At 44.3% G+C, this 18,288-nt stretch overlaps 1 protein-coding gene across 1 annotated transcript in view; it reads left to right on the forward strand.

The window, feature by feature from the left end:
- The window catches only part of UNC5C (unc-5 netrin receptor C), a 244,952-nt gene that overhangs the window by 222,914 nt on the left and 3,750 nt on the right, over positions 1-18,288 (forward strand). Inside the window, exons 11-14 of the mRNA XM_054291801.1 lie at positions 8,150-8,318; positions 10,132-10,365; positions 15,374-15,523; positions 15,759-15,923. Coding sequence (XP_054147776.1) covers positions 8,150-8,318; positions 10,132-10,365; positions 15,374-15,523; positions 15,759-15,923 — 718 coding nt within the window. The remainder of the gene's footprint in view (positions 1-8,149; positions 8,319-10,131; positions 10,366-15,373; positions 15,524-15,758; positions 15,924-18,288) is intronic.

Raw genomic sequence — 18,288 nt, forward strand, 5'->3', positions numbered from 1 at the left:
TTTTTAGAAGGTGCTGTATGTGCAATTATTTGCTTTCCAGTCAGTTATGGAGGGAATCCCTGTTACTTTATTCATGCAGCTGTGGACAACTAATGTCACATACTTGTCTAATTTATTTTCTTCAAGGATCATAAAGCTGCCTCTGCTTGCTTTGTGAAAGCTGTAACTCAGCAAGTCACACAGAGGATAGAAGGATAGGTTAACCTGTGTTGGGAACAGCATGGCTGGAGCTGTGCTGCCTACCAAACTGAGCAAGTATGCCAAAGGACACCTGCAGAAGTAAACATAATGGTGTGAATCCTCATTTGCAATGAAGATTTTAGAATTTATTTCTTTCCCTGGGAGAGGAGAGCAGAGCAGTCTGCCTTGGGGCATCAGGGCTCACTTTACTGTGGTGACAGTCACTTTCTGGGTGCACAGAGTCCAACTGTTTATTTGATTTGTGGCAGAAAACACACAAGGCTCCTCATGCTCTTGGAAAGCAGCTTTTTCTGGGGCATTTAAGATGGAGCTCATTGGCTGCTGTCTAGATCACTCAGAACTGAACATTCTGCCCCCTTTCCCCAGGTGCCAGGAGCAGAAGGGGGTGGGTGGCACCCAGCTGTAATGTTCTGCTGCAGGACTGGTTACCAGGCACTTCACTTCCGTACTGGAGCTACAGCTCTGTCAAAGCTCCTTTTTCTGGCTGCATGGGCCACAGATGCAGCTTCATATAATTGGAGTCATATGGGTACCACAAGTTGCTGTGTAGCACAATTATTTTTTAAATGAGCTGCTGCACTCTTGCAGCACTCTAGCAGAGAGTGACAGTCCCCAGTAAGGAGAAACTGCAGACATTTGCTTTTGTGGCCAGGCAGTAACTGCAGTGTGTTCAACAAACCCTGTGAGACCCTACATTTCTTTCCATGAGCACTGTGCAAATGTGTATGGGTTGAAAAGTCCTGTTATGTGTTGGTGTTGTTTGAAAGGGGACACACTAAATTCTAAAATGCATGCTGTTATCAGAAATGAAGGCAGAGCCTTGTCCTTGATATTACAACTAGCACTGAGGTGAGAATGTGGTCTCCACAGTGCTACCCTAGCAGAACCAGACCAGCACCAGAGGGTCCCCACCCCAGCTCACATATCTCCAACAACTTAAGATCTAGCTCACACTTTTTTTGTAGAACTGTGAAACTACTTTTGAGTAGTCAGAAACAAAAAATATGTTATTTCACAGACACCTGCAAATTCCCTTTTTCTTTTTCTTCCTTTGATTTCTTAAGTTTTCCCAGTTAGTCTCTGAAAGCTGTAGTACAGAAATTTGAGAGACTTCACAATCCAGTAATATCAGTCTTTGTGCTGCCTTGCAGATTGGTTAGGAGAGCTTTCTGAGACAGTCTGTTTATTCCATTTCATATCCATCAAAGCATGTGAGAGCAGGGAGCTCACCCTAAAAGCATTATCCTTTGGCAGTGAATTGGGGTTCTGATAGCTGCAGTAAACACCATTGGAGGCAGTTGTTTCCTCCAAGTGTGTCAGCATACTTGTGGGACAGTGGGGTTTCTCTTCTACTCGACTGATGCTCCAGAAGAGTGTTATCCCTGCTCCTGTCCTGCAAGTTCACACTCATTTTTCTGTCATTCGGAGCAGGATGGATGGCAGGCAGACCCCAGGCTCTCATCCCTGGCTGATCTCATAAAAAGATCCACAACCTTTATGAAGCAGCTGCAGTGGGGAAATTATATATGGGTGTATGTTTGTACACATATATGTGCAAATGCAAGTACATGTATACATATATATGTATGTGTTGGGTATATACATTTAGCTGAAAAAATGACAAGCCAATGAGAATATTTTGCAGCTATCAGACAGGTTTCTGTCTCGAAGCTGTGTCTTTTTCAGTGGTGAGCAGATGCTCTCTCACTTAGTCTGGGGAAGTATTACCAACTTTGAGATTTGCAAAGAGTCCCTTCTTGAGTAGTACAGGTTTCATCTGTAAAATCAGCACACTATGTTGGCCAGTACCTGGCAAGGGCCTCTTCCCATGAGCATCTGTGAGAGCCTGGGTCTTACAGATTAAGTAATTTATTTAATAAATCTGTAATTTAATCCTAAGGATTAAATAGCATAAGTATAAACCTCCAGCCTCCAGGATTTGCTTGATGGCCTCAGGTTAAAAAACAAATCTTGCTGTGAGCTAAATTAGCAGAGCTGTGTTTCCTTCAGAAACATCTGGCAGTGGTCAGTGCTAGATGGGGTCTGGGCCTTGATGGACCACTGGTTTTATCTTGTGCGGCAGTTCCTGCGTTCCTTTGCAAGCCCCTGCTGAGCTCACACAGCTTTAGGTGGAGCTACTCTTGCATGCTCTAATCAGAGGCAGGAACTGCACAAAACAGCTACAGCTCTGTGAAGGATACTCCTGCCTAATCCATCACACAGGAGGTGTTCCAAATGAGAGTGGAGGTCACTGTGCCCACAGAATTTGACAGCCCTGAAGAACAGAGCAAGCAGCACTCCTAAAGGTCTTGATGGAAGACACACATAAATGTGCAAATTTCAAATTAGCTGCCTTGAAAGAGAAAAGGGTCAGGTGAGCTTTGCCAGGATTTGTATCAGTGCCTTCATAATGTATGCACAGAGTTTAATATAAAGTCAAGCATCTGATCAATGATTGTGATCCAAGGAGTAATGTTGCTCTTTCACCAGTAAATCTTAAGCTTAGTGATGTGAAATAAAAGAAATTGAAGTCTTCCACATTTCGTTTTTCCACCTTCCTTATCTCAGTTGCATAAACAAAATTACTTTGGAACTCCAGAAGACAATTTCTTGAAGTGTCAGTCACTATAATTGAAAAATTCAACATGAAAAAGACCAGAGCATGATAGACTGTCAGAAGAACCAGGGTCTGTCAAGAATATTACGTTTTAAACTTAAGAAAGAACACATATTAAAAAATAAAGCCCCAGCAATGAAAGGAGAAATAAAATATCTTCCCTCTAACTTTTGGCTAAGCTGTGTAGAGGGGTTGTAACCTGTTGCTATGCAATAGCCATTCCTCTCTCCCTGCTCCATCCTGTGCTTCCGGAGTTGCTGTGATTGCCTGGAGCACAGTGGCAGGGGGCACAGTGTAGTCCCACTGAGGAGCAGAGATTTATCTAGTTGTGCTCACATCTGCTGTCTGACAGCTACCTTAATGAATATGGTCTGGCTTATTACAGGGAGACAGTTTTGAATGAGTAATCCCATTAAAAACACAAATTTGATTGTGAAGGGACCAGATATGGTGGATAAAAGTTTGTTTGCTTTTAAATATAAGTTGACTGTTTTTGATAATCTCTGAGGGATGGGAAAACATCTAAAAATATCTGAAGGCCTTTCAGTTACTCTTAGTGCCTTTTAATAGAAATGCTAAGCAGTGGGTTGAATTTTAGTGTCAGATCTTTGTAAAACAAAAACATGCCCTTGTTTTTGGAGTTATACAGCTGAGTGGCCAGTCTCTTCTAATAAGTTATCCCTTATAGAGACTGCTGCAAGCCTAAAGTGAAGCCCATGTTGATGGGGTTTTTGTAGGGGATTGGGTTTGGTTTTTTGGGTTTTTTTTTTTTCGGATAGCAGCCTAAAAGATCACCCAGAGTTTTGATCATTTCTGCTCATAGATTTACCTCCCTTGCTCCATATGCTCTCCTGTGTCTCTGTTTGTGCTGGATCACCCACAATCTATAACACATAAATCTCAGTGCTGTTCACAACATGTGCTCCTCTAGGCTGGCATCCTGGCTTTGCTGGTGCTGCATCACCTGTTTCAAGAGAAGGAATAAAATTGCCTGTAATGAGTGACTACACAATAACTTGTCTTCAGGGAAATTTGTTGTTTACTAATTCCATGAATTACTGTTGGTTTATGCTTTGAAGAAGAACGATTGATATCCCTTGTATAATGTATCTTGTCTACTGCATCTGTTTCTGTTCTCATTAGCCGTAGTAAGGCATAATCCTTTTGTTTTAAAATGGAAATTGAAAACAGTGAGAAGCAAGAAAAGATTTGTTGGGAGATTTTTCTTCCTTTTCCCTGTCACTTGTCATAGGGCACCTCTCTTCTGTTTGTGCCATTGCATTGTTTAGCCTCATTCCTCTGGGTTTCTGGTTTATTTCTAAGATCTCATGGTGGTCCCTAAACACACTGCTACTACCTGCAGTCATGGCAGAGCTGGAGAGGAAAGGGAATGTCACCATGATGTGCTCTGATGTGCTCTTTGTCCCATACAATGCCAGAAATCAGATTTGCTTCTTGTCGCTGTGTCATGTTACATGTTGACGCCTGCTGTGTTGCAGCAAGCTCACCTGAAATGCTCATTTTTATTGCTTTATTTGTTACTAAGTAACTCTTTGGAAATTGTTCTGCTCCTGCCTGAGCTACTGAACAATTAATAAGATTTTATTTCCTACTCATATTTTTACCCTCTCTAGAATTTTGCCATTGTCTTCTGGATTTCACTGTTACTTGCAGTGATTCCTTATTGTTACCTGTAAATGAAATAATTGTGTTTTCCACATTGTGAGTAGAAATCCTGGCCCTACAGTAGTCAGAGAGAGGTTTAGCATGGACTTTAACAGAGCTGGGATTTCACCTCAGCAGCGAAAGTGACCCACTTCACCACTGGAGAACTTCTGTGCAGCTCGTTGTATCTCAGTTTTTGAAGGTTTATCTGTGTGAGGTGGATGTTGGAGAGTCACTAGGACCAGCAGGTGTTCAGTAATTTTGTGGTGCTCTGATGTGTGCCTGGTTGGGAATTTGGGACTGTAAAGTCAAGCACCCCCACAACTGGCCCATTTTTCTGCTTTTCACTAATCAGACTGTTCTCTATCATAAATATCCAGGTCAGGACCATGAATATCTCATCCAACTGGCAATGAATCTTCTAAGTCTGGTAACAAAGATGCTGTTTATGAACATGGAGAAAAAATATTAAGCCTTGATATTTTTAACATGTCCTTTGTATGCTTGCATCCACCTCCTAGCTCAGTTCCTCACTCTACAGTCTGCAACACATCCTGGCTTGGTGTTCTGCATAATCATTTTGTAGTTGTTCTAATCAGCTATAAAATGTTGCAGCACAGAATCATGCCTTCCACCAGAGTCCTAAAATCTGACAGTAAAAAATTTTGGCACGAAGAAGTGACTAAACTTAACTTTACTTGGAGACAACTTCAGACTGTATGATTTATGAGTACCATATTATTTTAATGACCTTTTGGGGATTTTTGACTGCAGGCATCAGTGCTTGTGGATTTTAACTCATTTTTCACCTAAAAGGCATTGTATTAATTTTTTTTAAAGGCAATCATGATATATTCACTCCTGCATTTTGATTGCTTGTTTGTAATTCAATCAAAAAAAAAATGATAGCTTCTATTTTCTTTTCTTTTTCATGGGTCAGTACTTTCAGATGAAGTTAGGTTAACAAGATGATTGAGTCTATAGCTGGTCATATCTGCTTTTCATACAAATATTATAATTTTGAGAGAACTTTCTCATAAGATACTACGTTTCTTGAAATTTCTGGAATTATACCATAGGAGAGCGTTCAAATATCCACCAATTCCCAAGGCTGATGACCATTAAAAACCACTGACACACTCTGAGTGTTTCTTGTTGCTTCTTATGAACAAAATAACAATGTAAATGTGTCAGAAAAAGAAGGCATGTTTTAGTGAAAATTTGTCCAATTATTTATTCAGTCTGGCCTTGCAAAAAAGTGATACCTCATCTTCTTAATCTGAATCCAATGATTCCCTGCAGTATGCAAGGGGAGCTGGACTAGGTACTCCTCTTGTGTTTCATTTATTTTGTGTATTGTTTGCTAGGCTAAAATAGCTGGCACAATACATGATAGCTGTCCAGATTGTTATACTTTGCATCTTTTTTGAAAGACATCTATATCGCAGCTGTTTGTTTCCAGTCCATGGATTTTCAGAAACAATTGTTATGTCATTTAGGAAACTCATCAGTTAATTTCCACAGATGCGTATCATCTGGATTTACTGATTTGCATAGATTTAAATTTTCCAATGCCAGACCCTTTTTTTCCTCAAATGCTACAAAAACCTTCACAACATTTGAGACAACTAGGGGTAATTTTCAAAAATGCCTTCATTCCATTTTGAAAAAAAGGATTTCTCAAAAGTTTGTTGTTCATTCTGTGAGATTAACGGGATAGGCAGGGAGAATTAAGCTGGACAAAATTAAATTAGTCCTATGGAAATATATTTGCAATAACCAGAATAGGTGTGATAAATTTGATATCAAAACACCTTCTGTCCTGATTTGACCTCCTTGAAAATATTATCTAATATTACCTGCTCTGCTCTTTGCTGCTCTGGTGTGGCCTGACCTTGAATATTGTAAGAAAATTCGGCTACCATAATATAAGACAGATTATTAGAGAGCATCTAAACTATTTTGGAACATCCAAAGGAGGGCAATGAAGATGGTGAAGGGTCTTGAAGGGAAGCCATGTGAGGATTGGCTGAGGTCACTGGTTCTGTTCAGCCTGGAGGAGACTGAGGGAAGATCTCACTGCAGTTACAATTTCCTCATGAGAGGAAGAGGAGGGGCAGGCACTGATCTCTTCTCTTTGGTGACAGGGACAGGACTTGAGGGAATGGCCTGAAGTTGAGTCAGGGGAGGTTTAGGTTGGATGTCAGGAAAAGGTTCTTCACCCAGAGGGTGTTTGGGCACTGAAACAGCCTGCCCAGGGAAGTGGTCACAGCACCAACCTGGCAGAACTCAAGAAGTGTTTGGACAATGCTCTCAGGCACAGGGTATGACTCTTGGGGATAATCCTGTGCAGGAAGTTGGACTCAATGATCCTTGTGGGTCCTTCCCAACTCAGGATATTCTAGGATTCTCTGATTACAGCTGCTTATGTTTTTCTCATCAAGACAAAAAGACAAAAAGACTTGCAGAAAAAAACAGCAGTGTTGTCTCAACTAATTTCTCTAAGACTGATGTAGATGTATTTGTAAATGCAGCCTGGGACTGAACCCTCAGCCAGAGCAGAGCATGTGTGGTCCAGTGGGCAGATCAGGATTTTTAGCACAGATCACATTGAACGCTTCTAAAATCCCACTTGCTGGTTTCTGGATCATGAATTTGTCCTCTATTATTTAGGGAGGCAGTTGATGAGACACATTTAGCTGTATTTGTCATACACCAGATGTCAGGATAGTTAAAGTCACTCATGCTTCCTCTTGCTTTGAGCTCTTCAGCAGTTGGTCTGGGTGGTTTGCACTTGCATATGTGCACACACACACATGCACACACACTGTCATTTTCAAACCAGAGTGTGTGTTATGTATCCTAAATGTTCACATGATTTCCATACCAATTCCTAGTGACTGGCAGCAGGCACACTGGATAATACCTGTGTTTTTAGCTGAACAACTCGGGGTAATCACTAGAAATCTTGGACTTTGCAAGTGTGTTTTACCTTTGCACTATTCCTTACCATCTTTCTCCCTCACCAGCAGTGACACTGGCTGCCTGCAGGTTTATTTGCAATAGCCATTCCAGTAGTTCCATTTGCAGAAGCCATTCCTGAATGCCTTTTAAGTAAAATGAGTATCAGTGGTTTGGTGATGCCTCAGAACTCAAACTGCACATCTCAGATGTGCTGTGCTCCGCTTTCAGTCATGCTCACATCCTTATTAGTTCAGTGTCTTCCTCTTTTTTTCAGTTTTCTCTGTCCTGACAGTAAATAGTTCTCACAAGTGGTGCCTACAAGAGCCACCATTCATTTTTGTGCGTCACTGAAGAGCTGCCAAATGCAGCAGTGACCACATTTTTGCAGTGGGTGAAATGAAGCCTCTGCATACCATCTGCAAGGATCCTTCAGAGTGGAGTGCAATCAGCAAATATGGCCTATAATTTGCTGACACCTAAACCTGCATCTTGATACATGAATGATATTTGGCACAGAAACAAGCCAAAAAAGGAAATAGATAAGAGTTTGGGAAAAATGAAGGAAAAACAAAACCCACCTATTTTGCTTTCACAGTCTTTTTATTTTAAGAGAAGGATTTTTTATTTTTACACACCCAAATGTAAAAAGGTTTTTTGTCTTTTTCAGCTCATTTAATGTATCCATCTTTCTGTCTCCTCCAGGCCACCAGTAGAAGACAGCCAAACGCTGCTGACACCGGTGGTGAGCTGTGGCCCACCAGGAGCCCTGCTGACCCGGCCCGTCATTCTAACCATGCATCACTGTGCAGAGCCAAACACAGAGGACTGGCAGATCCAGCTGAAGCACCAGGCTGCCCAGGGACCATGGGAGGTGAGGCTCCAGAGCTCCAGCCTGTGTGCTGGCTGCATGCAGGGCTCTCTGCTTGTCCTTTACTTGCCTTTCTGAACTTGTATTTTGGGGTTTCCATGACTGCTACACATGACTGCTACAGGCAGGCAGGAGTGCCCTTCCCTACAAGATGTCTAAGCTGCTGTGTGCCCATTCAGAGATCTGCCTTGGGGCACTTTGGCACCTCCTAGTACCAGCAGGTTTCCATGGAGGGAGCCTGAGGAGGTTCCTTGCCAGTAGTATAGCAGAAGAATGTCCCAAGGCAGTGTGGCAAAAGGATCTTCCCACTTTAACTGGAGCATAAAGTCATGCTTTCAGCAGGGCTGGGCCATCTTGACAAAGCCCTCCTTTCCAACTCTGTGCTCCTAGGTCCCTGCTGCCACCAGTTTGGTCTCATAATTAATTTGGCAAGGGCACTTTCTCCTACTGGTAAGTTTAATAAGGTCAGGGTGGCTTCTGGAGGCAGTTGGGCTGACAGCAGCAGAAGTGCCATGTCCAGCATTGTCTTCAAAAGCCTCTCGTGTTTGGCCCGCTGCCTGTGGCACTGGCTCTTCCTCCTGCTGGGAGGGAGCACGCAGCAAGCACAGCTCTGTCTCACCAGCTAATCTGCACCCCACAGCCCAGCTCATGGCACCACACGTGTGTCCCTTATTTGTGGCTGTGTGTTACTGGCACCTCTTCATTATCCCCCCATCCTGCTCCTGCCCTAGGCACAGGTTGCTCTGCCAGCTCTGCACACACCCTGGTGTGTGTGCAGCATCCATGGGGCCCCTGGCCATCACACAGCAATCTTCTTCCTCCTGTCAGCTCTGGAGCAGCTCCTCCAAGCTGAGCCTCACACACCCGTGTGCACACACATTCATGCACACCCTGCAGCATCACCTCCTGCCGGAGCCACGCCATGGAGCAGCACCTTGCCCTCCAAAAAGGCTGTGCCACCTCTGCAAACGTGGCAGGTGTGCCTCTCCTGAGACCAAGGGAGCCAAACTTAATGCCTAATGCCAGCTGAGCTCACTTTTGTCTGCTGCCAGGTGTGTACATCTGCAGGCAGCAGGGATGAAGTGGACAAGTTGTGCTGAGTGTCATGTGGCACGGAGTGGCTTTGCAAGAGGTGGCTGTCACCTGCTGCTGACCTTTCACTCCTGCTCTCTCTCAAAGCCATTCAAAGCACCTCGTGTTGCGTGCAGGATATTACACGCAGGGTTGAATGGAGAAATGAGCAGGGGAGCTGTTTTCCTGTGCACCCAGGGTGGGGAGGTCATCTGCATTCAGGCAGTGTTTTTTTCCCCTCATCCTGCAGTCTTGTCACAGAGGATTATTCTGAGGAAGCAGCAGGTGATATTTCATATAGATGTGGTATTTGGCTGTCACGGAGGTTACTTCCTTCCCTGAGTTTTTATAACTCCTTATTGTCGTGCTTAAGAGGTGAAGGGCAGTTATTTATTCAACATGCCTGAGACTACTGATGCTGAATCATGGTCACCAAATGATTAGTTCTGCAATATCTCTTTCAGTAAAGTCTTGGTGATATTTTCATTATTTGCCTAAGTCTGCTCAGGGCTTTAAAAGCAGGAGAGTATTCAACCTCCAACATCATCACCAGCACCCCTGAGAAATCTGGTCCCTGTGTCTACACAGGAGAAAAGCTGGAAGCAGGACATTTAGACCTGAATTGATCTAAGGGGCAAACAGCAAGGACTTTTTGCATCATCCAGGCTTGAAAGGGGCATTGCTGCCTGAAAGGAGAGCAGCTCTGAGGAGCCACATGCTGTAACTTGGTCTCTTTCTCTCTTAGGATGTGGTGGTGGTCGGAGAGGAAAACTTCACCACGCCGTGCTATATCCAGCTGGACCCAGAGGCCTGCCACATCCTGACAGAAACCCTCAGCACCTATGCCTTGGTGGGACAGTCAATCACCAAGGCAGCAGCCAAACGTCTCAAACTGGCCATCTTTGGACCGCTGTCCTGCTCATCCCTGGAGTACAGCATCCGGGTCTACTGCCTCGATGACACGCAGGATGCTCTTAAGGTGGTTCTTGGTCTCTTGCTTGCTCTCCCTCTCCCTCCCCAGTTGTCACAGGACTGCAGTCACAGCAGAGACTGGACCCTCTGCTCCATGTATTCATGCTCCCTGGGTTATTTTTCTGGTTAGAAGAGCTTGACAGCAAGCTGCTGTTTTACAGTTTAACCCTCAGATGCTATAAATTGTCCTTTGCATAGGGATCTCACACCATTTCCCAACCACCAGTCTTTTTTCCTTTGTTTACCTGTATCATATCCTGAATCCTAAGGTTTTTGCATTATTAAAAGGCCATAAGGTACACAGGGCTTCATTCGTTATTCATGTATTTTTAATGCTAAGTGCCAGCTCCCCAGAGATGGGAAAACATATAAATGCTTCTTTGTAAATACTTGATAATGATAAAAGAAGCTTCTGGCCCGTTAATCACTGCCTGCTTTCATACTGCTTTATTACACCCCTTTGCGTGCAGCTTTTTGTGTTGGGAATTCACAAGTGGAATAAAGCAAAGCTGCTGCTATCCCTAACTGGATAACCTTACTCTCCCTGCATAATTCTGGCATTCACACAAATACACACTCACTACATGCAGATGAGCAGAGAGGTACCCATACTCACTATTTCTCTTTATAAATACCTGTATTCATACAGAAGGTATCTATAATAGATGCCCTCATGAAATATGTAGCTCCGACTGCACAACTGAGTTTATTAAAAGGTAGGGTTTTTCCTTTAGCTGTAGGTAGAGTTATTCCACTTCTTTATGGCAAAGTGATTTCAAAGCCTGACTAAGCAGAGTTATCCTGCTGCTGTACATGCTTTTGTTTCCTCAGGTCTAGCTGGGAATTATTGGGATTTAAACCCAGATACACTGGCTGGGAGATGTTTGTGTTTTTCAGAACAGTGACTTCCATCACTGAGAGCAGCACACTTGGTTGTCCTCCCTGATACTATCTGATATTGCCTGCCTAGGCTTTGCTGAGGGAGTGCTTTTGTACATGTAAGAAAGGCAACAAGTATAAGGGTTGCAGCAGCACATGGGGGCTTCAGCATGGTTTTGTCCTCTGGGAGCTTGGTCTCTGTCACTGCACTGGTGTTACCAACCTTTTAGAAACAGTTATTTTCCCTGGTCTGATTTCCCTTTTGTTTCTCCTATTAAAAGAAAAAAAAAAAAAGAAAAAAAAAGTGGAAAGGAACTTTCATACCAATCAAGCTTCAAAGGTCCTGATGGTTTTATGCCTGTGCTGCATAATACAATTTTCCATGGGTTTGACAAGGCCTGAGGAAATAATAACTGAGTTGTAGGGGCCTTGGCCAGCCAGCTAATGCAGTCAGAGCTGAGGAATCTAATTAGGAATTACTCAGGAGCTGTTGGTCTGTTTCTAATAGACTGTAGGGAGAGTTGTATGGTAAACTTAATCCAATTCAGTGCAACAGCAGAAGGGATCAGGAAAGGCACACAAGGGAACCATCCTTCACCTGAGAAGCTGCAGCCAAAATCTGGGAGGGCAACAGGTCAGTCCTTGGGATCTTGCTGCAGTTAGACCCCAAATTGAGACTGCAGATTAGTGAGGAAAGGTGAACAAAGTCAAGAGGCCACCATCCCACTCTATACCTACTGCTTTCTTACATCCAGTTCATGGATTTTAATTTTTTGTTCTCTTTGGCATGTCCACCCCAAGACTGGGGGGGCACCGATGGGGTTCAAGGCCCAGCCAGCTAGTGGCTTGCAGGAGGACAAGCACATCTACTTGCTGGCCACAGACTGGTATGAATGCATGAACTGCCCTTCTTTGGCAGTGTAAGGAAGGAGAAGATTGAGGAAAAAGAAGTCTAGTAGAGCAGCTGTAGATGAGTAAAATAGGTGTAGTTGGAAGGGCTGGCTATGGCCCAGTGTGTATGACCAGGCATGTATGAACTGGTGCATACAAACCAGCGTGTACTAAACATCCCTGTGTGACAGTGTTGTGTAGACTCAATCTGTGTGACAAAATTGTGTAGACTCAGTCTATGACTATTTAGATAGAAGAAAAAAAGGTTGGGGTATTTGGCATGTGCTTTCACAGCAGCTGGTACTGCAGCAGCCCCTGTTGTGCTGGGAGGACATCCTTGGCACTGCTGTATTGCCAAAGGGAAGGCATTCACAGGGCAGTTACCACTGGGTGTGGGGACAAGGCGTGCAGACAGGGCTGGGCCAGCAGATCCTGATGTTAGAAGCATTTCAGAGAGGAAAGAAAAGTTGTAAGCAGCAGGTGAAGCACTAGCTGCAACATCTCCATGTCTTGAGGCTGGCTGCTCTAGGCAAAGCACAGCAAGGGTAGGGGAGAGCAATATTCCCATATTGCATTGCCTGAGCTTTGGAAGAGCCTTTGTAGGGGATTGTGTGTATTTTTTAATAGACAACCAAATGCATTCTGTTATTATTTACAACCAGGAATGAGTGTGCCATATGCTGAATATATTTTAACAGCCACCAAAGGAAGACAAGTAGTTGCAGCATAAAGCTCAGTGCAGTGTTTATCCAGCAGACTTTTCCCTCCCATCATGCAGAGTAAGCACTCACAGCTGAGCTGCCAGCACTCGTAGTACAGTGGGGAAGTGTAATGATTTCCCATCAATAAGGGCTTGGTTATTGTGGGAACAGCTTAGTGAAGCTCCTGGCTGCTGTGGAGCAGCGTGGGCTCGGTGCTGATCACACATGCAGCATCCTCTGCACCATAGGGTCCTGAGCCACCTGGATGGGATGTTCACAAAAATGCCTTTTAGGCAAGGATGAGGGGAATTGTGACCTTGAGCGCTGGCCTCTCTTTTTAAGGTTAATTTTTGCACCTTGAGAAGGATGCCCAGGGTTAAAAAAAAAGAAAAGAAAGAAAAAGGAAAAATTAATAACACAACAACTATAAAGAAATCCATCTGCTTTGCTCTCTTTATTGATGTGTGCCTTTGAGATTAAGGTATGTGACCTGTGTGTGGCAGTGTGGCAGGGGCTGAGCAGCCAGTTACATGGCAACAGCTGCCTCCCACACTGGGGGCATGTGAAGGACTTCAGGCTGTAGCAGGGTGACATTCCCCAACCTGTCTTGTGCTGCACAGCAGGTGTCTTCGAAAAAAACACTCAAAAATAGGCACAACAGGCCTGTGATCTTCTCTCTGTTATTTAATGCATTTTTTTCCTTTTATTGAAGAAAGGCACAGCTTGGACTGAACACCATTGTTTGCTTGTGCCCTTTTAATGAAGAGTCTCAAGCTGTGGCTGTTCTGGTGCCACAGGTGATGGAGTGGTGCTTTACAGAGCTCCTTCTCCTAGGAAATAACTCTTTCCATGCAGGGTGGTGAGAGACAGTGGTGGGTGACCATAGGCACCTCAGCATGGGGCAAGCAATATGCAGCTCAGGTTTTGGCTCAGGAGGACACAGAGGTGCCAGCCAGCAGGATAAGCACTGCTCTAAAAAAGGCCGTGTGGCAGGAACCAGCCAGTGTGTTTGAAGGGCTGTGCAAGTCATGGCTCCAAATTAATTCTGAATTAATTAGCTAAATGGCATGGGAGAAGCACAGGCTGCTTGGCATCCTCCAGTTAAAGCAGATGGAAGGGCTACAGTGGCCCAGGGTGGCTACCAGAAGTGGGTTGTTGAAACTAGAAACACAGATCTGGTGGGTGGGATGGTGCAGCATCCTGCTGCAGTTTTCCCCCACAGTAGTGTAGCTCCCAGAGCTGGTGCAGCACAGGCAGGAGCAGTTTGTTGGCACACCTGCACCACATGCCTGAGAGGTGCATCTGCAATTAGCTCACACAGCTCCACAAGTCATCTTCTGGACATTCCAGGGAGGTAATTGGAACATAATGAAGATCTATAGTAATCAGATAATTACTATTGATTGCTCTTTAGACATCTTGATGAAGTAATTAGGTGGCACTGGAAAGAAGTTGGAACTGATTCATTGGCATACCCTTAATCTGAAAGGTTTCCTGATTTTGTTTCTTTTCTTCTAATAGCCAATAAAAGAATATTGTTTTAGCTTCAGAATCTGCCAGATGCTTTTCTTATATGCTTACTACCTCCCTCAATGTAGTCAGGATCAGCTTAGCTAAAATGGGGGCTCCTTTATTTGGCCTGGGGCAGAATTCCAGCTTTGTGTGCTCCTGTATTCCTTGAGCATCTCCACTGTGTGTGATTGTCATTAGCCACATGAGACTGGTTGGCTGGTTGACTCCTTTAATTAAATGTGACTGAGATTGGCTATGTTGGTTTCTAATGGGACTCATGGAAGTGCCTTTATACTTGCTTCTTCCATGTGGTCCACAATTACGCTGTTTGTAGACAACATTCCACTGTGGTCTTATTAATTACAAGTTTATATTTATCTTCATAAAATGACCAGACTCTTGGCTTGCCAGCTTTTAATTGCATGATCAATATTTCAGTAGCCTTGAACCTGTGTATTCGTATGAACAAAATGCTCCACCACTGTCTCTTGGGCTGCTTCCATGCCACCCTGCTGGCCAGTGTCAGGGCTGGTATCTATTATCTCCTGTACTGCTCTGCCATGGGGCAGGAGACCATGAGCTGACAGACCAGTGGTAGGCACAGGTCCCGTGTCAGCAGGACCTACACAAACAGAGTTTCCAAAAACCAGACAGTAAAGCTACCATCAGATGTCCCATTTGATGAGCAATGGAGATTGATCTGTTTCTATACTCAAGCAGTGACTGCATGCAAAGGCTTCACATTCCATCGAATAGCATAGAATTGAGCTTCTGCTTGCAGGACATGTGAGAGAACACTGTGTCTCCCTGGTGGGCTGCTGCTGGATGAAAGAGGTGAAAGGGTTACAGTCAGATCAACTAATGCAGTTCCAGTTCACAGGGACACACAGTTCTGTGCGATGCCTGTGTATTTTTTTAATCTATTTGACACAAGTTACAGCATCTACAGCACACAACCTTAAGGATTCAGTAGACCAGTGTGCTGCCTTGATGGAATCTGACCACTTTCTTCTTTTTATCCCAATACTGCAGGAGGTCCTCCAGCTTGAGCAGCAGATGGGTGGGCAGCTTTTGGAAGAGCCTAAAACTTTGCATTTCAAGGGAAGCACCCACAACCTCCGTCTGTCCATTCATGACATTGCCCATTCTCTCTGGAAGAGCAAGCTGCTGGCTAAATACCAGGTGAGCATAGCATAACATTCGCATTGGACGCTAGCAGTGAGGCTCAAAGAAATACTGTCACACACAGGTGTGTTTAAAAAACACCAGGAGTCAGGCTGTAGTTCCATGCACATTTTTTTTCCCCTGGGCCATTTGCAGTCACATTAGCACGGAGCCTGCAGTCCCTGGTGACATAGCATCCATGTCTTGGTTCCACATCCCTCCCTGACTATACTTTTTTGCTTTCCTCCTGCAGGAAATTCCCTTTTACCACATCTGGAGTGGATGTCAGAGGAACCTGCACTGCACCTTCACACTGGAAAGGTTCAGTCTGAACACCCAGGAGCTGGTGTGCAAACTGTGCGTGCGGCAGGTCGAAGGAGAAGGACAGATCTTCCAGCTTAACTGCTCTGTCTCAGAGGTAAATGACACTTGTGTACTTTTCCATCCAACTGCAGGAATATGGGATGGCTAAGAAGGTGAAACCTTTCCCACTGGGACCTCTTTAGTGCTCCCCATTTTGGTCCTGACTGCTGGTATGGACATATAGAGTCATTAAGTCATTGCTTTGTCTCTCCTGTTGCATTTTTCTGTAGTTTCTCTCATCTGGAAGGATGCATCCCTCCTTCAAAGGTGGGAGGTCTGTCTGCTAGTGCTGCCTTTCTGTGTCTATCTGGAGGAGCTCTTTGCCTACCACTCCCTGAAACATCTCATGAAGCTCTTATGGTCCTGTTTCCTTGGCAGTCCACGACACCCAGTATGTCTGATAGTTCCCTGGATAGAGAGAGAAAAGAGAATAGGAAAATGTCACTGCTGTGTGTTCCATGAGCCACTCCCCTCTGATCCCACATAATAGCTGCTGTGCAATAGGAAATATCAGATGGTCTGGTTGCAGTAACTTTTCTCCTTGTATTTTGCTACTACTACAAATCCTGACTTTTGTCTTTGGCAATTTTTTTGATGGCTGACATTTTCCAGAAGACATACTATCATGAGTTTGCTAATGCTGTGTAGCACCTGGAGAATTTTAGCTCCATGGGGCAGTCAAGCTTGGGGCTGAGATGGAGCAACAAATTCAGGTGTGAAGTGGCATTGACTTCAGTGAATGTGCTGGTGGGTTTTATCCCTGGTACCCTTGGCAGCTATGAGGAGCAGACTGTCAGGTGGCAATTACTGCTGGCTGGCTTGGGGAAGCGCTGCGAGAGCAGAGATGAAAGTTGCTTGTGCTGTAGGGCTCTGACAGCGAGCACCATTACCCATAACATCTGCTTGGTTAGTGGGTGTAAAGTTACACATTCATCTGGGGACTACACAGCATTAAGGACAGATGGTAAAACAAGCATCATAAACAATTATTGTAATAAGTGCCGCATTGAGGTAATCACTAATTTAACCTCACAGAGAAGAGAAAGAACTGAAAGTAACTTTAATGAAATGCAAGTATACACTATAATCATCTTCAGCTGGTTGTGTGTAATAGGGCCTGGTAATAGATTTAGAACAGGGTAATATTCTTGTCTTGTGCTGTGATCCTATCCATCAAGGATGAATAGAGGGAGTGAACAATACCACTGTGATCAAGGCTGCCTCCTGCAAAATTGCCCCTTATTGTTGACACCTTGTGATATTCCCAAACTCCAGCAAGGAACAGGAGGACCTTGGGCTGCTAAGAGCTGGGATATAGGGCCAACTAGGGAAAATCCTATAACTCAAAGATCTGATGAAAGGGTAATCACCTAAAAGGGTAATAACTGCAACTTGGAAATCAATGTATGCCTCTAGAAGCATGATAAAGACATCAGACCAGGCATCGGGAAATCATAGCTCTGGTTCCTTACATTTTCTTCTGAGGTTAGGCTGGTGGTATCCAGCCAGCAGTTAGGCATTGCAGGACTGTGCTGGCATCTTTCCTTATTGCTGCATCTGTCTCTCTGCCACTGTCACCCTGCAATAAAAATTTAGTAACACAGTTTCCTGAATCCTCCCTTGATGCCCTTTCTTTTTAGTCCACAGCAAAGGATGTAAAACTTCTGCAGATTAAACTGTCTTATACTGGCTTTATACAGTGTCTACCACTGGGACTTCAAAAATACAAATGCAGTGAGTGCCAAAACACACACATTTGCAAAGCAGGAGGAAAATAGTGATAAAGGTCTCCCCTGATTCATTTTTGAAGCCCTCTTTTTATCTTGTACCATTGACACTCACACAGAAGAGCCACAGGACAATGCTACAGATACCTGGGGCCCTTCTGCAGCAATCCTGAAGCCCCTGGGGCTGCAGGTCACCTAGAGAGCCAGGGCAGCACGTGTGTCCTTTGGGCCAGAATATAAAGAAAAGATTATCTGTCTGCAATGCCACTGCCACCACCCCACTGCCACTTCCAACCTCCCAGTGTGGGTGAGCCTGCACACAGCACCAGCGTCAGGCACATCATTTTCCTGGCTCCTGGGCAGTACCTGCTGCCAGGCTTTGGGTACTGGGGTTGGGACAGGCAGTCTGTGATCCACAGCCTTGGCGCCCAAGTACAGATGCCACATTCAACATGCTAATTGAGGACATTACAGGGTTGTGTAAATCTTCCTTAGAAATTTCTCTGATTGCCTAAAATGTCATGCCTTTAACAAAAACAACCTAAAAAACCTAAAACAAACAAACAAAAAAAAGCCAAAAAAGTTCATATTTACACAGTGGAAAAGAAATAATTGGTGTATATAAAAGAGTGGAGCCAGAAGGTTTCATTCTGTGCATTGCTCATGGACACTGGCTCTTCCCTTTCCATCTCT

Source organism: Melozone crissalis, unplaced genomic scaffold (assembly GCF_028551555.1).
Source record: "Melozone crissalis strain CALT ecotype California unplaced genomic scaffold, PUWL_Pcris_2 ptg000006l_1, whole genome shotgun sequence".
Classification (NCBI taxonomy): Eukaryota; Metazoa; Chordata; class Aves; order Passeriformes; family Passerellidae; genus Melozone; species Melozone crissalis.